This window comes from Panthera uncia (genome assembly GCF_023721935.1).
Source record: "Panthera uncia isolate 11264 chromosome E2 unlocalized genomic scaffold, Puncia_PCG_1.0 HiC_scaffold_19, whole genome shotgun sequence".
NCBI lineage: Eukaryota > Metazoa > Chordata > Mammalia > Carnivora > Felidae > Panthera > Panthera uncia.
In genome coordinates this window covers 11758866-11785826 of record NW_026057588.1, presented here as the reverse complement: position 1 = coordinate 11785826, position 26961 = coordinate 11758866, and the positions used below count along the sequence as shown (strand labels likewise).

Here is a 26961-nt window from a genome sequence, read left to right as displayed (position 1 = left end):
GTCCAGGATTTGGGTGGGTTGATTAAAATGCCCCTTCCCCTATTTTACTTCCCAAATGAGGTAATGTAAAACCATCCTGGTGACAGTTATACGGCCACTTCTAAAAGCCCTGAGAAAGGGAGATGTCCCTGGCCCAGGGGGGCTGAGACAGACTTCAAGAGAAAGGCATACCTCATGAGCACCCAGGCCTCCAGCCCAGGACCCACGAGGGACAAACAAGACCCAGGAATGGGCTCAGAGGTTCAGAACTTCAATTCCCTGCCACCATAGGGGTAAACGGCCAGGGAGAAGTAACAAAGAGCTTCTTCCCGACCAACGCCCTGATGGAGAGCTACTCATTCTCTCCAGGACCCCAGGACAGGAGTCTCAAGGTGGCCGAGACACCTGGCCCTCAGAGGGAAGGAGAAACCAAACATAAGACAGAAAGCTGGGAGCCTCTGGAAGACTTCCAAGTAAGACAGAGGGCCAGCTGTTCCAAACAGGTCACCTTTATTAAGCTCATCTCGTGTGAGTGCGCACATGGGTGTGTGTGCACCTGACTACACGCGTGCACACGCACGCAGGCTCATACTTTAGGCCTGGGGCACCACCCCATAAAGCTGGTGGGGAAGTAACTTCTGCTTCTCGTTGCAACTGTAGATCCATCGGGGGCGGACAAACACCAAGGAGGGGTTGTCCATCAGGGCCTGCAGGGTGGAGCGGGTGCACATGGGAACATGTGAGTGAGGAGGGGACGGAGGGGACACAAGGACGGGTTGGGTGGCCCTTCCCCTGCCCTGCTGGAACTCACCTCCTCAAAACTGGGGTCCCACTCCTGTGCCGTGATCACAAACTGGACCCGGTCGCTCATATAGTCCTCAAGTTCCCTGGCGGGAGAAGGAGAGAAGCAGAGGATTGGTGTCCCCTCTCTTGACATCTTAGCCCCCAACTCTTCTCCAAGGCCGTCCTCCCTCCCTCCTCACCTACATCGCCTAAGGGCTACCTGGGGACCCCCTTCCATTCTCCCTCGTGCCAACCTTGCCACAGCCCTAAAACCGAGGCCTCCCACTGTTGCTAATCCTTTCAGAAGGCAGGTCGGGGGAGCCTCATTTTAGAGAAGGGGAAGGGAGGGGAAGCGATCTATCCAGGGATGCTCAGCAGAGCGAGCAGGGCCTGTGCCCACCCTGCAGCCCTTCACCTCCTCCACGGGCCCGATCGCCTTCCTTCCCACAACCCCTCCCTACCCTTGCCCCCACCCCCTGGAGACTGACCCATTGAAGGCTGTGACATATCGGCTGAGCTTCCGCCGCTCGTCCCCAGGGAACTCCCCGTACAGGAAGAAGTGTTTGCCCTGGAAGAAGTCTGCAGGGGAGATGGTGGGAGAGCCAAGTGTGAGGCCACTGGAGTTTCAAAGCACCAGCCAGGAGCCGCAGAACACTTGGAGGCAAGACTGGAAGGCCAGTGTAGTGGATGGAGAGGGGCGTTTGTGAACACCCTGGCAGAGATGTCGCTCACAGACGGTTCCCAGTTGGGCAGGCCCATCAGAACCTTTCTGGAGCTTTTTTTTTTTTTTCTTTAATGGTGGAAGACGAATTACTATTACTGCAATGTGTTTCTTACATGAGGTAAATCCCAGATGGGCAGGTGGCACTTAGCTAGCTCCGTGCGGTTAAAAGCTTTGTAGCCTGTCACTTCTTCACCTTGGCTGCCTCGCCCCTTTTCAGCCAGTGCCTTCTCTGGCTCTGACCTTCTGGATGCCTCTTTCCTTTGTTCCACTGTAGTAGGACTTTCCAGACCATCAATTTGCTGATGCCACTTCTGGGGCCATGGAGGATCAAAGCACTTACGTGCCCATCACCCACAAGGAACCGGGTGGAAACGGCCTCTTCCAGTGGCCACCGACCCTCACCTCTGTTCAGGCGCTGGCTGCCCATCTTCTCCCTCCATTCTCCACTGGCCGAGGCTCTGACCCTTGCCCCCCAGCCTGCGCCCCCTGCATTCATGTTGGGGTGACAGACAGCAATGCCAACACCACCCGGGTCCCAACAGAGATCGGTGCCCGCATTGTCTGTGTGCCTGGGTGACATCCCACACCAACAGAACCGAACCCGGGGGGGCAGGTGAGGGAGGTGCCGTTCGCACTTGGGTGGAAAGCCCTGGGCTATGATGGAGGTGGTCACAGCAGGAAGTCAGGAGGGGGAACCGAGAGAGAAGTCGTGGGAGGATGCCAAGCAGAAGGGAACGGGCCCAAGGCAACAAGAAGGTAGCAGAGGCAGGAACTGCGGGGGAAGGAGGTGGGGGGGGCAAGTCACAAGTCACGAGGAGCAGGGGGAGCAGCAGCGATCCCAGGGCTGGAGGAGAAGTGAGAAAGACCAATCCCACTTCGGGAGGCAGGGAGGGATTTCCTACCTGGGAGCTCCGGAACTGGCAGGTCGGGAGACTCTGGGCGACCCTCATTGTCTGTGTTCTCATCTGTGGATCCTGCATACGGGTCCTCGCCATTCTCCCCCTGGTCAGGGGGCTGCTTTTGCTCCCTCTGCTCGGCCACCCTGAGAGAGCCAACAGGGGTGGGGGAAGAGCGTGCAGATCAGATCCCCTCCACCCGAGCCTGGGGCCACCCTGACCCCCAGCCCTGCTTTACCTTCTCAGCTCATCCTCAGTATCCCCAGAATCTTCTGCCCCATTGCCCAGTTCTTCTGCAGGTGGAAGCTTAGTCAATGCAAGGCACGTGCTTGGTCATCCTCCCTTCCGGTCTTTTGCCCGAGCACAGATGAAGGCATGCCAACCCCCAAGCTCAAGGGCCCGCTAGATCCAGTTATCTGGGACCCTCAGCCTCCTCTCCCCCAGATCCACTGTCTGGGATCCAGCCCCACCTTCCTTAGATATAGGAATCTGGGTTTCCAGCTTTCTTCTCCTTCAGACCCAGGAGTCCAGGCCGCCAACCCCTCCTCCTCCCTCAGACCCAGGAGTCCAGGCCCCCAGCCCCTTCTCCTCCCTAGACCCAGGAGTCCAGGGCCCTCCCCTCTCAGGCTCTGACCTGACTGTTCCCCCTCAGTGTCAGTATCTTCCCGAGGCCCTGGTGAGGCTGGTTTGGTCTCTTCTGGGGTTGTGGGTCTCTGGGGTGAGCTGGGTCCTGCTGCCTGAGGGGGCTTGGTTTTGGTCTGAGGGCGCTGAGGAGGGAGGGGACAGCACGGGCGTGAGCGTGTGTTCTCACAGAAGGCAGGAGCGGAGAGTCTGGGGTACCACCACAGGCCCACGTCCTCCTCCCACCGCACCTCCCCCACCAAGACAGGGGGCATAGGACCTTTTGGGGGAGCTTGGGGGCTTCATCCCCGCTGCTGCCGCCGTGAGAGCCCCCTTCATCCTCACTGCTGGAGCTTGGCCCTGCCATGAGGTACCTAGGGGAGGAATCAGGCCTCAGATAAACAGCACATCCTGTCTTGCGGAGGGGTGCTCAGGAAGCCACGGGGACCGGCATTTGTGAAGCACTCAGGATGCCTCACCTTCCACCTTTGGAAGGGCCCCGCTGAACCTGTTTCAAAGACCTTGAGGCCACATTCACGGTTCCTTACGTGGCTGACACTCCAGGAAAGGGGCTCCCCTAGCTGGACCCTAACAGCTCCTGCTCACGCGGCATTGCCTACGTGCCAGGCACAAGAGCCTTTCGGATGCTGTTTCTCCAGCCTGCCATGCTTCTCATGCTCCCGAGGCAGACTTCACGGAGCCCTCGGGGACGCCAGGCGAGTCCTCTCTCCTCCGCAGCCTCGCAGCCTCGCAGCCCCCGCCCCTCCTCTCAGAAGCCTGCTGACGCTGGGCGAGCCCGCCCTGTGTTCTCCACGTACGGAGGCCCCAGTCTGATTTCCTCCCAGATCCCCAGCTCTGCCCGGCACGGGCCACGGGATGCGGGGCAGGAATGGCGTGTGCGCGCGCATGCGTGTATGTAGCCACGAATCCAGCGAGGCCTCACCTCCGGGAGGGCAGCCGCCGCCGCATTCGGTGACAGTCCAGCACCCACTCTTTCCGCACGATGCGGCCTCCAAGGCCTAGGACCTGGCTGTACTTGGGGGTGTTGGCAAAGGCACAGCTGGTGGGGGAAGAAGGAAGGTGTGGTCAGCCAGGTGTGGTCTGAGGGGCAAACGGGAAAGAGGGTCGGGGACAGAGGGGAAGAAAGACATGAATAAAAGAGAAAGAGAAGGCCATGAGAGAAACAGAAAAAGACATTAGGAGACCAAGGCACAGATGTAGGAATCAGAAAAGAGGCAGAAGATACAGAGAACTAAAGAGACACAGGCAGAGACGGGCAGACAGGAAGAAACAGAAAGTAAGATGGAGGAGACAGAGGGGTGGCGGGGAGCACGGCGGGGAGGAGGGCGCCGGCCTACATGAGGTGGGTGCTGTCTGGAGTCCAGTCTGGCCGATACTTGGCCCCCAGCTCCAGGGCCTTGTCCCGGAGCTCTGAGCGGAAGGGGTTCTGGAAGCCACTCAGCACCACCACCACACCTTGAAGGATCTTCCCCAGCTCCTGCGGGCCAGCTCGGGGCCCCCTGGGCTCCGTGGCTTCTCGGGTCTTCCCTGGCACTGTGCCTCGTGCTGAAGCAGGGACTGGGGTGCTGCTGGCTGGGGTACGGGTGGGAGCTGGCACTGGGGAAGCCAAAGAGTAGATTCACTTAGTACTGCTGGGACTAAACCCCAGCCCCTCCTCCCGCAGACCCAGGAGTCTAGGGCCCCCGGCCCCTCCTCCCACAGACCCCAGGATTCCAGGCCCCCAGCCCTCCTCTCCCAGGAGGCAGGAACACAGGCCCCTGTGACAACAAGGAATCCAGGGCTCACATTTGGGTCTCTTGAGGGCAGGTGGTGAGGGCTGGGCTGACGCTTTGCCGGGCATCTTCCTTTCTTCTTGGTTCAAATCCAATTTTCTCTTCCCTTTGGGGGACTCCTGAGGCTGAGGGGTTGGGATGAGTTGAGGCCTGTGGCTTCTCCCCTCCTTCTCCACCCCACCAGGGTCTGATAATCTCACCTTGGAGGCGCCGCCCACTGCCCTGGAGACTGGAGAGGCCGAAGAGGCGGCACTAGAGGCCTGCAGCGTAGCAGCTGCGTAGCTGGGTCCTGCTGGGTCGGTGGCTGTGGCTACAGAGGGAGAAAGTGGATCCAGGGTGAGGGGGCTGGGCCCTAAGACCCTTCACCTCCTACCCGTGGGGCAGAGCGTTGTTCTCGTAACGCGGTAGTGATCCGGGCCCCCAGCCCCCTCCTCCCTCAGACCTGGGAGCCTCTAGCCTCCTCCTCCCTCAGACCCAAGTCCAGGTTCCAACCCTGGACTCAATGGGGACTCACGTTTCCACACTCACCGGGGGATGTCTTATTGATCCGGCTGAAGAAGAGGGCCCCGGGTCTCAGGGAGTTAGCACCCTCATCCTCCTCCTTCACGCGGAACTGGCCAAGCTTGGTCACCTTCTAAGGTCTCACAAGGTCAGTACGGTGAGTGGCTGTTGGCAGGTGGGGGTGAAGAGGTAGGGAGAGGGCTCCGGGAGGTGGTGGGGAGAGCTTACCTGGGGTGAGGCCTCCACCTCCTCTTTGTCTGGGGGGCTGTGAAACCGTATAAAACTCAGGCCATAGGGGGAGTCCTGGGAAAGGAGGGCGGGAGTCAAGAAGTGCGGCCAAGGCAGAGCCCCTTGGGGAAACCCCCTTCTGGCTCTTTCCCTCCTATGGACACACATGTCTAGGGAGGTGCCCAGAGGACAATGGCGACAATACAGCATCAAGCTGGCAGTGAGCCCTAACTCTGGGCCAGGTGCGGCGACAAGCCCTTTACGTGCATCGGCTCCGTCAGCCTCAAAGCGAGTGACAAAGGCTGCCGGTGTCCAAGCGAATCCTCTCCCACACGCTCAAATTCCTGACTACAGAATGGGAGGGAGCACTGTGCACCGCTTCGGGAGCACAGAACTGCTCCAGGCTCTTTCCCGCTCTACCGGCTAGGGGAGCCTGGATGACCGGCCAGACACTCCCAAAGACAGGTCCGTGGGTAAGAAGTCTACCTCTACTGTGTGGTGTCATGATATACTTGAGTCTCTTTGGTGGCACAGCTTAGCATCCCTAATCCACAGCAACCCTATTAGGATCAGGAAACTGAGGCCAGAAAGGTTAAGTCACTTGCCTAAGGTCACACAGCTAAGAAGTGGTGGGCCCAGCGTCAGACCCCGGATCCCATGATGGTAACTATTAGACTACTCCTCTAACAAGTCAGCAGCCCCCCTTCTCCTCCCCTGAGGTCCTGCAGTCTGCCTTTCTCAGACATCGTCTAGGAAATGAAGCCTCACCTGTGAGAAGGATCGCAAACCCACTTCAGAAACCTCCGGGACCCAGCCGCCTCATAATCCCCCAGGGAGACCAGATGCCCCGTCCTCCCAGCTCAGTCCTCTGGGACTCAGTGTTGGCCCCTCGCCCCTCTCCTTGCCCAGGACCGAGGACCCTGCACCCTCAGCTCCCACCCCAGGTACCTTGCTGTAGGGCTGGCTGCAAACGATTTTGACGCGGTCCCAGCGCTTCTCAGCTGCTGCCCGGACCAACTTGTCAGGCCCAAAAATGCGAACGCGGTTCGGGTTTGAGCCACTGCGGCTCTCAGAAGGGGACATGAAAGACGAAGTGACCAGCAGGACCTGGAAGAAGGAACATCGAAGGAGAACGAGGGCTGGCTGATTTCAATGACACCTCCTAGTGGCTGGAAAAAGAACAGGGGCCCAAGTAGGGGCTAGGGAGGCCAGATCCAGCCTGCACCTCAACGTCTGTCCCTTCCCTTGCTTCTGGGCCTCCAGTCACTTCCTCCCTGACACAGGCTCCAGTGAGAGCCCTCCACTGCCAAGTCTGAATGAACCTCCTCTAAATTCTTTCATAGAGTCTTCTATATCCGGCCATAGAGCCAGCTACACCACCTAAGGAACCCCCAGCACAGAATAATCACAACGACTGGCCTAATATTCAAACATCTTTTGGAAATGCACGGCGGAGTCAATGGAAAGGCAGAGGAATGATCAGCGGCCAGAAATGAGAGAGAAGTGAGGCGCCTGGATGGCTCTGTCAGTTAAGCGTTCAACCCTTGATTTTGGCTCAGGTCACCATCTCACGGTTTGTGGGGTTCTCTCTCTCTGTCTCTGTCTCTGTCTCTCTGTCTCTGCCTTTCCCCTGCTCGGGCTCTCGCTCTCTCTCTAAACAAACAAACAAACAAACAAACATTTAAAAAAAGGAGAGAGCAGAATCCAATGGGTAGGGGAGCTGCACCAGTTATTAAGTGATTCGCTCCGGGACATTTCTGCTTCTCCTGCCGCTCCTTCTAGGGCACTGCCAACAGGGGGAGCTAGAGAGAGAGAGAGAGGCTGAGAGGCAAGAGGAGGGAGGTGGGTGGAGGGACGAGCTCCCTCCTTCTAGCAGCTCCCGTGAGTGTCACCCCTCGGGTGCTCCTGCTTCTGCAGCTGCCCCTCCCCAGGGCAGCACATGAATCTGGTTTCAGCTTCTTAACACCTGCAGAACTGGCATCCCGCAGCCTCTCCCAGGGTTTCCAGCGCCCGCCCCTCAGGGTCCAAGTTTCAGCTCTGAGGAACCCCACTTCGAAGCTTCTAAGCGTCTAAGTTTCAGTAATTCCAACCTTGTCATTCCGGTCCCCCAGCCCTAGGGGAGGTAGCTGCTCCCTGCATTACCTCACCACACCTTACTCTTCCTGCCTCTCTGGTTCAATACCTAGTTGCTAATTCTTTGTTAAATTCTCTGTTAAAATAACTGGTGACTCTCAGTCTCTTGGCAGGACCCTGACTGATAGGGCGGGTGGCATTGAGGCTGGTGTCTGCCCAAGTGCTGACTCTGGGTGCCAGGGAATTTAATTGTTTTTTTTTTTTAATGTTTATTTATTTGGGGAGAGAGTGAGCAAGAGCGGGGAAGGGGCAGAGACAGAGGGAGAGAATCCCAAGCAGGCTCCGCACCGTCAGTGCAGAGCCCGACACGGGGCTCGGCTCCACGAACCGTGAGATCACGATCTGAGCTGAAATCAAAAGTCCGACACTCAACTGAGCCACCCGGGCGCCCTGAGAATTTAATGTTAATGGGTGGCAGGGGCAGAAGGGGGACAGAGGACAGAGCCTGGGCTCCAAGCCAGGAAGAAGAGTAGCTCAGAGACTACCACCACCAAATCACACAGAGCTGAGTCCCCTCAAAGGGCAATACCCTCCATGAACAAATTAGGGGAAAATGTGCCTTGTGGAGTGACTCAGTGGGAGGCCTTAGCTCTGGAGGACAGCAGAGAAAAGACGAACAGTTTCTCTGGAGGATTCCTAAGCACAAGTCTGTGCTCTCGAGCATTGGGAGTAAAAGATTCATATTAGCTATCTGCATGGAAAAACCCAAGCTGAAGGCTTTGAGTGGTCCCATGTACACAGACAGGGTCACCTGACACCATGGCAAATCCTCTTTGGAGGAATGTACTTCAAACCAGTCCTCAGAGATTTCCCACAGACGCCTTCTCAGAGTACAGAAGTTAACAGTTACACACACACACACACACACACACACACACACACACACACACTGCTGTGAGGCACGTGGAAACAAGCAACAGAAACCACAAAGTACAGACTCAAACTCACGAAGGCTGCATACACTGAAATGATCAAACGCACAATATAAAAGAAAGTATATATACATATATTTTTAATTTTTTTAAGTTTATTTATTTTGAGAGAGACAGAGACAAGTGCGAGTTGGGGAGGGGCAGAGAGGGAGAGAGAGAATCCCAAGCAGGCTCCGTGCTGCCAGCACAGAGCCGGACTTGGGGTCTGAACTCATGAGATTGTGAGATCATGACCTGAGCCGAAACCAAGAGTCAGACGCTTAACCAGCTGAGGCACGCAGGCGCCACAAAGAAAATATATTTAATAGTTTAAAGAAACAAAGGGAGCTCCATCGTGACAGCGTGATGAAGGGACAAAAGAGAATCAAACGGTCCAGGCAGTTTTGAAAAAGAGTGGAAGAGCTGTGTGCCCAACACTAAAGGGTGAACCAGGATTGGTCCAAGCAATCCAATTCCCTCTGCCAATGGCTGCTTGGGGATGGGCACATGACCCAGTCGGCCAATGGGATGGTAAGAGGAAGGGTGCTGGGGGCTGCTAGGAGAGATCTTCTTTCCTCAACACAGAGAAACAGGAGGGAAGAGAGCCACTGAATTTCTGCCATTCTACTTCCTCCACTTCCTGCTTTGGGTGCTACTACGTGATGGATGGAGCAGCAGCAATCATTTTGTAATCCCGCAGGCAAGTCCAAAAGAAACAACAGGTGCCAACCGAGCCCCCTCCACCTCCGACTGCCAGATCAACTGTGGGTCTGCCTAATGCTGCACTCCCCTCCTCAGGAGACGATAAATTTTCTTACACAGTGATCCAATTTGAGGTGGGTATATTCTGTTTTACTTAGTGTCTTCTCACGGACATGCCGTGAGATTTGTGAAATCAGAAAACAAAGCCTTTCGCTGAGGAAAGCATGGAATCTATCAGTCTCTTTGTGCTCAGCTCTGATTATGAAAAGGAAACAACAAAGACAAGGCCGGTTATACAGAAGGAAAGCCATCTCCCTGGCCTTGACTTGTTTAGCAAAGGGCCCGATTTTGAGCTGACGGGGGAGCTGAATTTGCCATCGAGTAACTACGGTGAAGGGGCAAGGCAGACCGTGGTGGGCAGCTGTGGTCCGCACTCGGAGGTTCATTTCCTCAATACAGGCTCCTCCCATTCACTGTAAGGAGAAAACAACTCTAGCTGTCCAGACTGTTTTATTATCCAACACTGTGTTTGAGGCTCTGGGGTTAAGCCTTTATTCTCTAGACTGTTTTAACCTCGAAAGCTTATGTATCTCCCTCGTAGAATTTGGAGAGGGAAGAAAAGAACACATTGATTTTGTAGAAAGTGGTATCGGTCATGAGAGTCGGGGCCTTACACCTGATTTGGACAGGCAACGCCAAAGTGGACCAGCCCTGCTCTGCCCTTGAATTTCCTTTTCTTCCTTGACTCTTCCAGCCCTACTTGGTCTCTGGGTGGAAGCCAAACATCACAAGTCCTGGAGTCTTTAATTCAGTCCTGGTTAGGAGTTACTTTTGGGCATAGGCATTTTCAGACTTTGAAAAGATAAAGCCCCGAGTAGCCATTTCATCTTGCTAGATAGAGGGCGAATAATAGACATTCACCTACACAGATACGATAGAATTTTAGCTAAAAACACACTTCCTCAGTTGTCATCGTTATAAATAGAATGTTGATCCAAATCTATGCCAAGAAGAACAGAGAACTTTTCTTAATAGTTCCAAGGACTGCTGACTTTGTTTAAACAGTTACCAAGCGGGGGTTTTAGACTGGGTGACTCTAGTGATGAGGGAGCCTCTGTGAGTAAACCCAAACCTAAGCCAGAGTCAGAGAATTAAACGCATACACGACGAATCATAAACAGCGGACTCGATTTCTCAAGTCTGAGAGAATGAAATTCAAGAACAACTATTCTACCAGCTACCAAGTAACTAGATTCTTCCAAACGAGGCAACCGTTTAAAGCTATAGCCACTTAAGTCATTTCTTCGGTTTGCTTTGGCATCTTCTCTACAAAAACCTCTGCTTGGGGTGCCCGGGTGGCTCAGTCGGTAAAGCGTCCGACTTCGGCTCAGGACATGATCTCGCGGTCGGTGAGTTCGAGCCCCGTGTCGGGCTCTGTGCTGACGGCTCAGAGCCCAGAGCCTGCTTCGGATTCTGTGTCTCCCTCTCTCTCTGCCCCTCCCCTGCTTGCTCTCTGTCTCTCAAAAATAAATAAACATTAAAAAAAAAAAAGTTGTGGCAGCAGGAGCTAGCTTAATTATAAACAACAACAACAACAACAAAAAACTCTGCCCTAGCCTGCCCACACAGCACTCCTAATCATTTTCAGTTTGGGCCCCCGATTTGCATGGTTTGCTCAAATAAACTGGCCAAAATTCAACGTGCTTCAGTTTACCTTTTTACAACTGAATATAACCTTGAGAACGAGAATGTTTGCTAAGGGACACCCTCGTTTGTGAAAATGTACCTCACAGATCAGAAAAAGCGCTTGATTAAAGTCCACACATGTGCACGAAAAAGCTCTCATGAAAGCAGGTCTGGAAAAGAACGTCCTCAACTTGACAATGGACACGGGTAAGCCAAATCTCCAGCGGACATCGTATTTCGTGGTAAAGACTCAACACTTTCCCTGTACGATCAGGGGCAACACAAGGATGTGTGCCCTCACCAGCTCTATTTGACATTGTACTAGAGATACTAGCCAGGGTGAGAAAATGAGAAAAAGAAAAAAAGCGCAAATGTTAGAAAGAAAGCTATCTTTATTCACATACAGTGTCACTATCTTTGTTAAAAAAAAAAAAAAAAATCCCCAGGGATCTACACAAATTCCATAGGATTCTCCTACAAGAATTAGTAACTCAATGGGGCGCCTGGGTGGCTCAGTCGGTTAGGCGGCCGGCTTCGGCTCAGGTCACGATCTTGCAGTCCGTGAGTTCTAACCCCGCGTCGGGCTCTGTGCTGACAGCTCAGAGCCTGGAGCCTGCTTCATATTCTGTGTCTCCCTCTCTCTGACCCTCCCTGTTCATGCTCTGTCTCTCCCTGTCTCAAAAATAAATAAACGTTTAAAAAAAAAAAAAAAAGAATTAGTAACTCAATTTAGCAAGGTCACAAGATACAAGGTCGATACACAAATATCAACTGTGTTGTTATTATACTATCAACAACTGGGAAATGACATTTTTTTAAGAAATATAATTCAGGGGGTGCCTGGGTGGCTCAGTCAGTTAAGCGTCCGACTTCAGCTCAGGTCACGATCTCACGGTCCGTGAGTTCGAGCCCTGCGTCAGGCTCTGGGCTGACGGCTCAGAGCCTGGAGCCTGTTTCAGATTCTGTGTCTCCCTCTCTCTGACCCTCCCCCGTTCATGCTCTGTCTCTCTCTGTCTCAAAAATAAATAAACGTTAAAAAAAAAATTTTTTTTAGAATATAATTCAAACAGCAGCGATAATTAGGCAAGAACCAGTAACAGATGCGAAAACTCGTGACTACACGTTTGTGCAGAAACAAGGTATTTATACAGCCTCAAAGTATCTCCCTAAACGATACTTACTCATTTCCAAAGGGCAAGACAATAATTTCACAGTGGCCAAACCTGGTCCTTAATAAAATGACCCAAGTTAACACCATCAGTGTTAGAGCAGCTCAACAGCGTGTGCTCTGTGATCCGACGCGCTGAGAGCGCAACATCCTCTCTGTGGTGTTCGGGCCAAAGCTGTATGACCTAAATTTCGTCATGAAGAAACGTCACACATTCTGTACAATGAGCGGTATTTTACAAAGTCACTGACCTCTACTCTTCCAAAATGTCAACGGCATAAAATACCAAGAAAGTCACAACCACCGCTCCCAGGGAAGCGAAACCAAGCAGACACGACAAATCAATGCAATGCATGATCCTCAGTTTTCTTCTGCTATTAAGAACGTTACCGGGATAACGAAGAAAATCTGAATAAGGTCTGAGATCAGATGGCAGAGGACTAGATCAACATTAATTTCCTACCGTTAATAAATGTACTGAGGTTAAGAGAATATCATGGCAGGTTAAGGAATAACATGGGCAAATGACTTTCAGTTCAGTAAAAAATACGTACATATGTGTTAACATTTGAGAAATCTGAGTGAAGATTGTAAGGGAATCCTTTGTACTACTTTTGTAAGTTTTCTCTAAGTCAGAAATATACTTACTGACAAGCTCGTTTAATAATGTACATGGAAATAAATGTTAAAGATCTAGAATAATCAAGGGACTCTTGAAAACCAAAGGTGGAAGTCCAACACAGTCTGATTTCAATATTTATCATGAAGACAGTGTGGTACTGGCCTAAAGATAAACATACATATCAATGAAACAGAATAGAGAGTACAGAAATAAACCTACATATCTATGATCAATTAATTTTCAATAAAAGAGCCAAAACAATTCAGTAGGAAAAGAAAAATCCTTTTTTTTTAAGATTTTACTTTATTTATTTATTGGAGTTCATTTATTTTGAGAGACCCAGAGGGTGAAAGAGGGAGGCAGAAGCAGAGAGAGGGAGATACAGAATCCCAAGCAGGTTCCATGCTGTCAGTGCAGAGCCCGATGTGGGGCTCAGACTCCAAATGGTGAGATCGTGACCTGAGCCGAGATCAAAAACTCCGAGGCTTAACTGACTAAACCACCCAGATGCCCCTAAAGATTTTATTTCTAAGTAATCTCTACACCCAACGTGGGGCTCAAACTCACAACTGAGATCAAGAGTCACATACTCCACTGACAGAGTCAGCCAGGTGCCCCAGGAAAATCTTTTTTTTTTTTTTCCTCCTTTCTTTAGAGTTAAAGCAGCAAAGTTTTTTGTTTTTGTTTTTTTTATTTAAAAAAAAAAAAAATTTTTTTTTTTAACGTTTTTTTTTTAATTTATTTTTGAGACAGAGAGAGACAGAGCATGAACGGGGTAGGGGCAGAGAGAGAGGGAGACAGAATCGGAAGCAGGCTCCAGGCTCTGAGCCATCAGCCCAGAGCCCGACGCGGGGCTCGAACTCACGGACCGCGAGATCGTGACCTGAGCCGAAGTCGGACGTTTAACCGACTGAGCCACCCAGGCGCCCCTGTTTTTGTTTTTTTTAGCAAAAAGTGACAGTACACTCCAGAGACAGAGGAATGGGCTGACCCAAGGATGGGTGCCTGGAAAATCTTTTTTTTTTTTTTTAGTTATTTTCAACAAACATAAAAAAAAAAAAAGGAAAAAAGGACCTTGTCCTCTACTTCATACAATATAAAAAAATTCATTTGAGATGGATCAGAGATCTAAATGGAAAATCTAGGGAGCCCTGGCTGGCTTAATCAGTTAAGCATCACGGTTCATGAGTTCGAGCCCTGCATCAGGCTCTGCACTCATAGCGCAGAGCCTGCTTGGGATTCTGTTTCTCCCTTTCTCTCTGCCCCTTCCCCTCTAGCTCTTTATCTCTCTCTCAAAATAAAACAAATAAATAAACATAAAATCTAAAATTATAAAGCTTCTAGAAAAAAACACAGAAGATGGCAGTAGGCAGAAAAACAGCGCCCCAAAGAGGCCCATGTGCTGATCTCTGGCACCTGTGGATACGGCAAAAGGGACTTTGCAGATGTGATTAAGTACCTTGAGATGGTGAGATAAGCCTGGGTTATCCAGGTGGGCCCAGCGTCTTCACAAGGGTCTTTATAAGAAAGGGCGAGGGGCACCTGGGGGGCTCAGTGGGTTAAGCACCCAACGTCAGTTCGTGGGTTTGAGCCCCACGTCAGGCTCTACGTTAACAGCTCAGAGCCTGGAGCCTGCTTCAGATTCTGTGTCTCCCTCTCTCTGCCCCTCCCTGCTTGTGTTCTCTCTTCCTCTCTCAAAAATAAATAAATAAACGTTAAAAAAAAAAAAATTAAAAAAAAATAAATAAAGGGCAAGGCCGGAGAGTCAGAGTCAAAGTGAGGATGGAAACCTATTGCAGTATTGTGGTTGCTACCTTTGAAGATGGAAGGGGCCACAGGCCAAGAAACAGATACGCATGTGGCTTCTAGAAGCTGTAGTAGGTAAGGAAAGGGATTCTCCCCTAGAGCCTTCAGAAGGAGCCGTCCTGCTAACACCAAGAGTTCAGTCCCCTGAACCTGATTTTGGACTTCTGACGCCTAGAACTGTGAGACAGTAAGTCTGTGTTACAGTTTTAAGCCACCGAGTTTGTGGTCATTTGTTGTCGCAGCGATGAGAAATTAATGACTATCATCATTACTTTGGGACAGGTGAATGTTTTTTATAGGACACAAAAGGCACTATGCAGTAAAAAAAAAAAAAAAAAGAAAAAAGAACAAAAAACCTTGATCGACTGGACTTCATCAGCTTCTGCTCATCAAAAGGCACTGTTAGATAATGATCATGATGAGCACTGAGTGATGTATAGAATTGCTGAATCATTACACTGCACACCTGAAACCAATATAACACTGTATGTTAATTATACTTTAATACAAGAAATTTAAAGATAATGAGAAGGGGGGAGTCTGCAACATACGTATCTGAAAAAAAAAAAGACAGAAAAAAATAAACAAACCCATCATTAACATCCATGACAGAAAGACAGCCCAATAAAAAACAAGCAAAAGACTTGAATGGACACTACACAGAATAAGATAAATGAAGGGCTAAAAAGTACACGAAGGGTTATACGATGTCATTACTTGCCAGGAAAATACAAATTAAATCCATATTAAAGTACCACCACCTGCCATACGAATGGCTGAAATTTAACAAATTAAAAACTCTGGCAACATCAATACAGGTAAGGACGTAGAGGAACTAGAACTCTCTCATCTACTGCTGAAGGGAATATAAAATGGTACAACCACTTTGGAAAACTGGCGATGATAAGAAGGTTAAAACCTACATCTACCCAAGACCACACAATCCCACTCTTGGGTATTTACCCTAAAGAGATCACCATGCAGAGGTTTGTACGAAAATGTTCATGGCAGCTTTATTCATAATAGTCAAAAAGTGGCCACAGCCCAGATGCCCATCAACAAGAGAATGGAGGAAGAAATCATGGTCTCTGCCTACGGTGAACACTAGTTAGCTGACATGCCATAGGGAAGAATCTCAAAAAACGGGACGATGAGTGAAAAAGGCCAGCCACGAGAAAAGAGTACAAACTGTGAAATTCCATTTGTAGGAAATTCTAGGACAGGCAAAGCTAGCCCGTTGTGACAGAGAAGAGACCAGAGGCTGCCTGAGCTGGTGAGGGTGTGGGTTTGGGGAGTGAATGCAAAGGGGTGTGAGGGACCTCCCAGGGCTGTTGCCCTGTGTCCTCATTTGGGGCCAGTTACACAGATGTACACAGCTGTCAAAACTCATTGACCTGTACATTAAGATCTGTGCATTTTAGGGGCACCTGGGTGGCTCAGTCGGTTAAGCATCCAACTTCAGCTCAGGTTGTGATCTCACGGTTTGTGAGTTTGAGCCCCGCGTCGGACTGTGTGCGGACAGCTCAGAGCCTGGAGTCCGCTTCTGATTCTGTGTCTCCCTCTCCCTCTGCTCCTCCCTCGCTCATGTGTGCTCTCCTTTTCCCTCTCTCTCTCTCTCTCTCTCTCTCAAAAATAAACATTAAAAAAAAAGATCTGTGCATTTTATCGGATGCAAAATATACTTCAATTAAAAACCATTAGTCACTGTAAGAAAAATCCTCACCTTGTAGAAAACTGGTTTGTTTACTTACAATTATAAACTTGCTTTTTCAAGTAGGTTTATTTCTTCCCCAAGACATTCTGTGAATTAGCCAGCTGGCTAACTATGATCTCCCCAGCCCAGCGCTAATGAATTCAACCAGTAACAAAAGGATCGTGCCAACTCTTAAAATACTTGTAATAGAGCAAAAGGCATTCCTTCTTGTAAACATTTGCGCGTATAAAGTGACTAACAGAGGCATCCCAAACAGCGCGGAATCTCAGTTTGCCAGGACATCTGTGAGAACCTCTGGGACCAGAGAAAAGCAGTTCTGCTCTCAAGCAGCGATGGCCTCTTAGAACAAACCAGCGTCTCTGGCTGTTCACACCAACCCGATGCGCACTTGGGTGTCTGTGCGGGTGTGCAGTGGATCACCTGGGTCTGCTCCTCCAGAGGCGGAGGGCAGTGTGACTCATCTCCACCTGGACAGGGCGGGGGGGGCAGGGAGCAGTGACGGGGGTGCTTGGGGCAGGGAACAGCGTGGGGCCCATCTCAAGGCCCTGCTTACCTCGTAGTCTTGCTCCCCAGCCCCTCCGGCCGAGCTGCCCACCAGCACCTCCACGAAGGCCGAGCCGTCATTGCCGATGTCCACGCTGTGTATCTGTTCTTCCTTCTCCAGCTGTGGGAGGGGGAGAGCCCGCCGTCAGTGCCTGCTCTGCCTCTGGGCTCACTGTGGCACTTCGGGAGAGGGACGACCCCCTTCTGGGCTCCTTGCAATGTCAACTCTGTGACACTGTGGAGGCCAGGGTGAGTGGGGCCACCGTGTGCCCAGCACGCGGCACAGGGCATGGCCCAGGGTCGGAGTTCAGAAAATATTCACTGAATGAAGGCATAAGCCCCTATACTTGTTCCCCCAACTCCTCCAGACTCTGCCAGATCGGTGTATAACATGCCACCACGGAGCCCTCCTTGATAGCACCTGCCAGAGTTACAATGGCATTCGAATAGTCACACGCACAGGGCGCCTGGGTGGTTCAGTGGATTAAACATCCGACTCTTGGCTTCGGCTCAGGTCATGATGTCATGGTTTTGTGAGTTCGAGCCCCACATCGGGCCCTGCGCTGGCAGCATGGAGCCTGCTTGGGATTCTCTCTCTCCCATTCTCTCTGCCCCTCCCCCACTCGTGCTCCCTCTCTCTCTCAAACTAAACAATTTCTATTTTATTTTTAAAATATTTTTTAATGTTTATCTTTGAGAGAGAGAGAGAGCACGTGTGTGTGTGTGTGTGTGTGTGTGTGTGTGTGTGTTCAAGTGGGGGAGGGGCAGAGAGAGGGAGACACAGAATCTGAAGCAGGCTCCAGGCTTTGAGCTGTCAGCACAGAGCCCGACGCGGGGCTCGAACTCACGAAGTGCGAGACCATGACTTGGGCCGAAGCTGGACGCTTAACCGACTGAGCCACCCAGGCACCCCTAAAATTTTTTTCTTTTGAATCATGCACACAAATGGCACGTGTGTCACTCTTAACCCCAGTCACACAGCACTCCATGGATGCTCCCTCAGGGTAGGAGCCCAGTGTGGTTTTGCTCACCACTGACTCCTGGGTTTGCATCCCAGCTCTGCCACACACTAGCTACACGACCTTGTCATATAACCAACCTCTTGGAGCCTCGGTTTGCTTATCTGTAAAATGGGGATAATCACCAGACCCAAGGTTATACACATGAAGACTAAGGCCACACTGCACAGCAGGTAGTAGGCGCTCTACCCTTGTCAATCAGGAGGCATTATTAGTCAACACTCGACAATTTAATTATGTGCTGAAAGAAGAAAAGAGCTACCCGTAGGAGGGCTTCCTGCAAACGTTCCGCTATTCCCCGCTGACAGTTAAAGCACACAAAGCCATGTGGGGGTGGAAGGCAGTTAGGAACGGCTGAGGCAAGTCTTCTTTCCAGTTTCCAGTTTGGGGCTCCTTAATTTGGCTCCTAGAGTGACAAATTATTAACAACACTCAAAGGTACCTAGGCCACCACCCCCAGGATCGTCTGACGCTCTAGTCGGCTCTATCACCCCCAGTCAGGAGGTCGCCCAGACTTCACCTACACACTGCTAGAAATAGGGACATCACTACATGGGAGGAAGGAGCCTGGCCTTGGGGGAGGCAAGCCTGGGTGCAAATCCAGCCCTGCCTTTTCTAAGCTGTGCAACCCTGGGTGACGCGCAACCTCTCTGAGCGGCAGTTTCCTTTTGTGGGGGATGGGCGGGCCGTCATAATAACCCTCCTCCTGAATGAAGGGGGCTGAGATGACTCAGAATAACAACCACAGTAACACTGGCAGCAAACATCTAAGTGCTCGCGTTGCACCAGACACGTCACGCATGTGTCTGTCTTCTCTCCTCACAACGGCTCTGCCAGGCAGGGGCTATTATTATCTCCATTTAACACGTGAGCAAACGGAGGCAGGAAGCGGTTACGTAACGCCCCCCAGGTCACACAGCTGGCGAGTGGCAGAGCGGGGCCTGGAGCCCAGGCAGGCTGGCTGGCGTCCCACACGTGTGCCTCCACCGCATCACAGGTGTGTCGGAGAAAGAGGCGGTGCTGCGGGAAGGGGCTTCCCAAGGCTGAGCCGAGCTGGCCTCTTGCCTTTCCAGCTCTGAGTCCTGGGACAGTGTGTGGCGCTGCCCAGGAAGTCCTAGTCTGACTTCTCAGCCTCCTGCCACACCGGGTGGCTCTCCTCCGGCCACGCGGGCCTTCCTTCTGTGCCAAGAAGAGGCCAGCTCCTTCCCACCGAGGGGCCTTTGCACCTGCCACGCCCCCTGCCCGGACCTCTCTCCCCTCAAACCTTCCCACGGCCGGCTCTTTCCGTCATTCAGGTCTCTGCTTAGATGTCACCTCTTCAGGCCAACCTAAGTAGGCTGGCCCCTCACCTCCTAACCAGGTGCTATGCTCTACCCCTAACCCTGCTTTATTTTTCTTCAGTATCCCCACTCAATATTATGTACGTAACTACACTTTTTAGTTCCATTTGTCGCCCATCTGTTTCCCCCCACCAGACTTTCAAGCTCCATAAGGGCAGACACGAGACCTAAGCCACCCCCCACTGTGTCCTGAACACAGAGGACAGGGTCTGGCCCTTCCCAGCTCTGCTTACTTTGTGCTGTGTGAGCCCGGAGCAAATAGTTTCATTTCACCCCTTGTGCCTCAGTTTCCTAACCTGTGAAATGGGGACGGTAGCAACTTCTAACTCAGAGTCGTGTGAAGGTTCCAGTGAGGAACACACACAAAGCCCCTTGAACAGTGCCTGCCACAGAGCAAGTGCTCCATAAATATCAGCTGCTACTGTTACCTCAATACGCGCCTGGTGGACAGATGGACAGATGGACGGGAAGCCCCTACTAACCACCTGCTGAAGGAACAGATGCCCCCTGAATCGTAACTCGGGCTCTGCCGTTCCTGACCAGGTGGCTTTGGTGAGGCATTTGCCTCAGTGTCCCCATCTGTCACAAAGGGGTCATCATGGCCAACACTTTCAGATTCTCACTGCGTGCCAGGGGCTCGGTGTATTAGTCTCCTGCTGCTGCTGTAACAAATTACCACAAACTTACTGGCAGAAAGCAATACCTCTTACAGATCTGGAGGTCAGAAGTCTGAAATTTGGTCTTACGTGGGCTGAAATCCAGGTGTCAGCGGGGCTGCGTTCCTTCCGAAGGTTCTATGGGAGAATCTGTTTCCTTGCCTTATTTCCAGCTTCTAGAAGCCACATGCATCCCTCAGCTTGTGGCCCCTCCTCCACCCTCGAAGCCAGCAACAGCATCATGCCGACCTCTGTTTCTATCTCTACATCTCGTTCTCTGGCTCTCCTGCCCCCCTCTTGCCCTTACAAGGACCCTTGTGATGATATTGGGTCTCCTTGCCCCTCAAATAATCCAAGCCAATCTCACCATCTCAAGATCCCTAACTTGATCAGATCTATAAAGTCCCCTTTGCTGTGTTCACTGACATATTCACGGGTCCCAGGGATCAGGATGGGAAATCTTTCTGGGGCCATTATTCTGTCTATCACGGCTAGCTAAGCTCTCCCTGGGCCAGCCATCACTCCTCACAGCCACCTTAGAAGGAAGGGTCTGTTACTATCCCAGTCTTACAGATGGGGGAACTAAAGGTCAGAGGTCAAATAAATAGCTCACGTCACATGCAGCTAATGACTAGGAGAGAAATTTGGAACCCACCTGCCTGACTGTAAACCAACACTCCTTCTCAACTCCCCTATTTTAACCCTTGAGGTAAAAACTCAACATCTTTACCTCTCCCACACGACAAAGCACAAGCCCCTATCTATATCCTGAATGAATGATGTTAGTTGCATACATCAACTACCTCTACTTTAAACATGCACACGTACTCCCCCGTATGTCTTCTTTTTCTAAAAATATTTATTTTTGAGAGAGACAGAGCACAAGGGGAAGGGCAGAGACACACACACACAGACCAAAGCAGGCTCCAGGCCCTGAGCTGTCAGTACGGAGCCCCAGATGGGGCTCAAACTCATGAACCTTGAGATCACGACCTGAGCTGAAGTCGGATGCTTAACCGACCGAGCCACCCAGGCGTCCAGTATTTCTTTTTGATAAAGAATTCCAGACCCTAGTGTTTACACGTGGAGACAACCCAAATGTCCATCAATTTCTGAATGGATGTACATTGTAGGGTATGTCCACGTAATGGAACAGTGTTCTTGTAGAAAGACACGGGAGTAATGATGCACGCGACACGGAGGAACCTCAAAAACGTGGTTCAGTGAAAGAAACCGGACACAAAGGCCATAGCATGTGATCCTATTTATGTGAAATGTCCGGAAATCTACAGAGACAAAACGTAGACCAGCGGTTGCTGGGGGCAGCTTGGAGAGAGAGGAATTGGGAGTAAATATGGAACGGTTATGGGGTTTCTTGTGGGCACTGAAAATGTTCTCAATTAATGGCAGTGATGGCAGGACGCTGTCAATATGCTGAAACCACTGAACTGTATACTGGAAATGATTAAATGGTGAATTTCATGTTACGTGGATTTTATCTCAAAAAAAAAAAAAATGACTGTTCAGGGTCAGTGGTTAGGAGAAGGGCTTAAGCATTAACTGTCTGTCCTCTGCGGCCAAGTTCATGTGCACCTTTCTCAGGAAGAAGACCTAACTCATGACAGTAAAACAAACACAGCTGGGAAGTTTCACAGAGTTCCTGAGAGACACTGTGTTAAAAAAAAAAAAAAAAATGTTCCAGGGCGCCTGGGTGGCTCAGCGGGTTGAGCCTCTGACTCTTGATTTCAGCTCAGGTCATGATCGCAGGTCATGGGATCAAGCCCCTCGTCGGCCTCCGTGTTGAGCACGAGGCCTGCTTAAGATTCTCTCTCTCTCCCTCTGCCCCTCCCTGTTCCCTCGCAAAAACAAAACAAAACAAAACCAAACAAAAAATCAAACAAACCGGTTCCATGTCCAAGAAAGGTAGTGTTATGCACCATTTAAAGGAATAAGGTAGAGGCACCTGGTGACTCCGTGGGTTAAGCATCCGACTTTGGCTCAGGTCATGATCCCTGGGTTCCTGGGCTCTAGCCCCGAGTCGGGCTCTGGGCTGACAGCTCAGAGCCTGGAGCCTGCTTCAGATTCTGTGTCTCCCTCTTTCTCTGCCCCTTCCCTGCTCATGCTCTGTCTCTCTCTCTCTGTCTCAAAAATAAACATTAAAAAAAAAATTAAAGGAATAAGGTAGAACTTTGCCCAGTGCCAGCAGGTCTCCAAAATACATTGTCATTTGAAAGAAAGCATGGGGGATAATAGTGTCCATACTAGGCACTTGGTGGAAGAGTGGATATTAATGTGCTTGTATGTACACAGTGACCCAGGAGGGCCACGTGAGAAACTCCTAACAGTGGTTGCCGGTGGACAGAGTGGGAGGGGGTGGAAGCAAGGAGAGGGAGGTGTAAACCCTTTTGTGCCCTTTAAATTTCACACTGTATACACATGATACTCATTCAAAAAGTTCAGCTCATAAAAGGGCAATGGACAGGGCCTCCTGGGTGGCTCAGTGGTTAAGTGTCCGACTTCGGCTCAGGTCATGATCTCGCGGTTTGTGAGTTCGAGCCCCAGGTCGGGCTCTGTGCTGACAGCTCAGAGCCTGGAGCCTGTTTCGGCTTCTGTGTCTCCCTCTCTCTCTGCCCCTTCCCCACTCACACTTGGGCTGTGTCTCTCAAAAATAAATAAATGAAAAAAATTTTTAAAAGAAATGAAGTCCAAGGGTTATCACCAACCATGGAGCACCATACAGAAATGAGGACGAACCATCCACGGCTACACCCACCCACAGGGATCAAAGTAACAAACAGGATGGTGAGTGACAGCAGCCAGACACAGACGTCTATACTGCGTGCTTCCATCTATGTAAAATCCCAAACCAGGCCACACGAATCTGTGCGGTTCAAAGTCAGGGATGGTGGTTACCCTGTGGGGGGCGGTGACAGGAAGGAGCGCAGGGGCCGATGGGGGGCTGGGCACGTTCTGTTACCCATGTGGCGGGGGGAGCACCTAGGTTGTCGTGTGTGAGGGTTCACTGAACCGTGTGCTTTGCTGTACACGTCACACAAATAAAAACCAATTTGAAACACCATGGGGGCCAACTGAGTGGTTGGAAAACCACTGAGCAACAAAATCCAAACGTGTGCCACCCTGTTGTTGAGCATCTCTCTGGTTTTGTTTTAATGTTTATTTATTTTTGACAGAGAGAGAGAGACAGAGTGTGAGTCGGGGGAGGGGGGGAGAGAGAGGGAGACACAGACTCCAAAGCAGGCTCCAGGCTCTGAGCCGTCAGCACAGAGCCCGACGCGGGGCTCGAACTCGCAAAAACCGTGAGATCAGGACCTGAGCGAAGTCTGACACTTAACCGGCGCCCCTGTTGAGCCCCAGGCGCCCCTGTTGAGCATTTCTCTCAAAGAGCGCATGTCAGTGGGGCACCGGAGCAATCTGGACCTGGTCCCAGCCATCCCCTCCGGCCCAGGAGCGGTTAGCCAAGAAGTTGGAACTCCCCTCCCGGGAGCAAGTTATCCACGGAGCCTCCTTCAGCTGCCGCAAACAAAAAAGGTGTGTGTGGCCATCACGAGCAGAGGGTTGAACCCTGTGTGGCAATATCCAGATGTTGCATCATATTGTTTGGAGGAAAAAAAACAGGGGAGAAGAACGTGCCACAGATCAGTCTATGGGCATCGGTGTCCAGAAAGTTCTGCCTTTTTCACTTGCTTGAAAAGACCCAAAATTACCGTGAATCTGGAGTCGCCCTGCATCCTGGCAGTCGCCGAATGCGGTCAGATTTCCTGAAGTGTCTCTAACGTGGCTGGTGCTGTGCAGCTTGCTCCTGTACTCGCCCCCCGTGCTTTAATTCTCAACACGGACACCAGGGTTCTGTGGGAACCTAAGTCCGACTCTGCTCCTCCTCTGCTCAGAGCCCTTCAGTGGCTCCTGTCTCGTCCAGAGTAAAAGCTGAAGTACTTAATGGTGGCTTTCAGGCCTTCGGTGTGTTGGGGGCCCTCCACCCCCACCCCATTAGCTCATATCCCACCCGCCCCCCCCCCCCAACCAGGCTAAATCCACTGCACCCACACCAGCCCCCCTGCGGCTCCTCCGGCACGCCAGGCGCCAGGCCGCCTCACAGTCTGTGTTTCCTCCCTGGATATTTACAGCTCACTCTGCTCAATGTCACGCTCTCAGGGAGGCCCTCCTGGATCCCTATTAAAATAAAAACCTCCTGCCACTGCCTCCTCCCCCAGCTGCAGCATTCTCCGTTCCTCTTGATGGGTGAATTTTCTTCCACCATCTGACATGTTAGAAAAATTAGGTCACTTTTCCTACTAACATGACAGCTCCACAGGACTGACATATTTGTGTCTTGTCCTGTCCCCAGGACCTAAAACAGTGCTTGGCCTACAGGAGGTGCTTCATAAAAAATTACTCAATGAATGAATGAACACAAGAATCCATTCACTCCTGGGGAGCCTGGGTGGCTCAGTCGATTGGGCATCTGACTCTTAATTTCAGCTCAGGTCACGATCTCACGGTTTTGTGAGATTGAGCCCTGTGTCGGGCTCCACACTGCCAGTGGCAGCCCGATGCTGACAGTGCGGAGCCGGCTTGGGATTCTCTCGGCCCCTCCCCCGCTCCCTCTCTCTCAAAATAAACTTAAAAAAAAAAAGAATCCATTCACTCCTGAGTCTATAGGTCCTGCCCCTGTGCTGACAACTTCCATACCTCTGTCTCCAGGTCCAGTTCCGATTCCTAAGTGTCTCCTGAGTACCTCCCCTTGGATGTCCCAAAGTCCCAGCACACCAGACATTCCACCTACAGGTTCCCAAGCTGCCCCTTCTCTGGGTTTCCCATTTCGGTGACAGCTGCAATACCTCCCTGTCTCCTGGACCAGAGAATCCTGTGCTTTGCTCTGGCCCCTCCCCACGTGGTGTCTCTTCTGCCTCTTGTCTCTCTGCTCCCCCTGCAGCTGGGGTATAGACTGGAATGTGATTCTCCTGGGGTCACCTGATCCTCAGAGGGCCCAGCAGAATCGTCACCCAGTAATAAAAACATGAATCCCTCCCTTTACACAAACATCTACATGTTGATGGAGCACTTGTGCAGACATTATGTCACCGAGTTTTCACAATAACCCTGGGCTTAGATCTCGTTATTCCCAATGGACAGATGAGAAAAGATGTTCAGAGAAAGGCAAACATTTGCCTGAGGTCACAGAATGAGTAAGAGGGAGAGCTGGGGACTTGAATCCAGGTCCCAAGACTAGATCGTGAGCAACCTGTACCTCTCTCAGTTTAAAGCATTGGCTCTAGGCCAGTGGCATAACCTCCCTGGGCCTCAGTTTCCTCATCTGTAAAATGGAGGTAATAACAGACTCTAGGTCATGCGGTTTTTATGGATTCAATGACTTAAGCCATGTGTGGAGTTCAGAACAGTAACTGGCAGTTGTAATGTTGAATACATATTAGCTCTCATTATTATTATTACTATGTTAGACACTTAGATGTTTCAACTAAAATCAGAAAGCCTTAGAGTCTTACTTTTCCTGGGAAGAGAATCCTCAGCTTCTCTCTAATTCTTAAAAGGGTCTGTGACCCAAAACTTTTTTGGAACCACTGGGCAAGAGAGAGACTGAGAATATGTCCAACACAATCACAAAAGCCTTGCTCCCCAACATCCCTCCCCAAACACCCCTCCATTCAGAAGGAATATGGGCAAAATCAAGAAAGCAGCGTATGAACACATAGCAAGTGTGACAAGGTGGCTCAGAGTGCCCACTTGGGTTCGAGTCTCAGCAAGCTATTTATTGATGGTGCTAATGGCCCCTGTGAGATCACGCAGGTAAAACACCCAGCCCAGGATCCAGCACAGAGCAGATGCTTCAGACACACTCAGCCCTCTCTTTCCACTAGCCCGTTTAGAATTCTGTCACCACCTGGGGTCAAACCACCCTTTTTCCTCTGTGCCTCCCTCCAACTTCAGAGCCTGGGCTGAAGGTTGGGTGAGAGCATGTACAAAAGCACTCAGAAGAACCTGGCAAGCATTCCAGAAATGGTGCTTAGACCGGCCATTGCACTCCTCCCCTCCCTGTGCTTCAGTTTTCCCATCTCTAAAATGGGGTTGATTGGCTTACATGATCTTCCAGAACACCTTGCAACCTGGAGCCCAAGGACTTCAGAAGGCAAGATACATGAAAACGATTCACTCTGTTCCAGGTGAGGAAACTGAGGCTCAGAAAGCAGAAGCAACCTACCCAGGCCACACAGTGATTCCTATAGTCACCCTAGGCCTAGTCCTTGGACCACCTTCGTTCTCTGCTAAGGGGCACAGCCATCACACTGCCCATTTTCCAGGTAGGGAAGCTGAAGTCCAGAAGGCTTAACCCACTGCCAGTTGACTGAAGAGTAGTGTCTGGACCCTGAGTCTCCAGACTCCTACTAGAAAGGAGACAGGGGGAGGGCAGGGTCACCTGGAGCACCACAGAGATGGTCTTCTCGCCTGCCTTGGCTGCCCGCCATTTTCGGTAAGTGTCCGCCTTGAGAAGGTTTTCTGCACAGTGGGTCTGCAGAGAAGAGTAGAAAAGGGAAAGTAAGGGTACAGGGATGAGAGCTCGGTCCCCAGCTCTCCAGAGCCCTCTGCTATCCCCCAGATTTAAAATTCCCCGTTAATCCCACCACACTCTGCTTGAGTCCCGTATAACATTTTCCCCTGGCAGCTCCCCACTTCCTCCTGTCCTCTCCGCAAGTTCCCCCATTCCACACCTCTGCCAGGGTTCCCTTATAGCCTCCTGGAATTTCCCCTTGACCCGCCGTGGACTTCCGTGAAGTTCCCTTTTACACTCCCAAAGTTCTCGCACTGCCCCCGGCAGGGATTCCCTTACGTCTTCCAGCCTCCCCCCATGTCAGTTCCTCACCGAGTCCTGGCTACTGCAGGACACCACATGGCGGAGACGGATCTCCGGCATGTCAACGTCTTGGGCTTCGCCAGGCGCGAAGGATGAAAGAAGTCCGAGTTTGGGGGGAAGCGAAGAGGGGGTGCTCCCTGCGCGGGCTAAAGTGCGCAAGCGCACAGGGCTCGGGCCTTTCAAACCGCGGCGCGCCGGCGCTCGCGTAAATACTGCGCAAGCCCAGTCGCGCCTCTCGGGAACGAGG

General features: G+C 51.3%; 1 protein-coding gene across 1 annotated transcript; it reads right to left on the bottom strand.

The window, feature by feature from the left end:
* Window positions 1–472: 472 nt before the first annotated feature.
* XRCC1 (X-ray repair cross complementing 1) lies at window positions 473–26961 on the bottom strand. The gene is made up of 17 exons (XM_049620950.1): window positions 26724–26961; window positions 26280–26372; window positions 16821–16931; window positions 6474–6632; window positions 5526–5600; window positions 5325–5430; window positions 4997–5106; window positions 4810–4921; window positions 4362–4620; window positions 3947–4063; window positions 3284–3377; window positions 3017–3149; window positions 2621–2675; window positions 2389–2528; window positions 1251–1341; window positions 791–866; window positions 473–686 (listed from the first exon to the last, which is right to left on the bottom strand). Exons 1-17 carry the CDS (start codon window positions 26772–26774, stop codon window positions 573–575), a joined length of 1896 nt encoding a protein of 631 aa, XP_049476907.1. The 5' UTR covers window positions 26775–26961; the 3' UTR covers window positions 473–572.

Excerpts from the sequence above, each read along its gene's own strand:
- XRCC1 (XM_049620950.1), bottom strand. The coding sequence starts at position 26,774 with ATGCCGGAGATCCGTCTCCGCCATGTGGTGTCCTGCAGTAGCCAGGAC. Across the intron at positions 26,373-26,723 it reads CCTGCAGTAGCCAGGACTCG|ACCCACTGTGCAGAAAACCT; the intron begins GTGAGGAACTGA and ends TCTTCTCTGCAG. Across the intron at positions 5,601-6,473 it reads GCAGCCAGCCCTACAGCAAG|GACTCCCCCTATGGCCTGAG; the intron begins GTACCTGGGGTG and ends CTCCTTTCCCAG.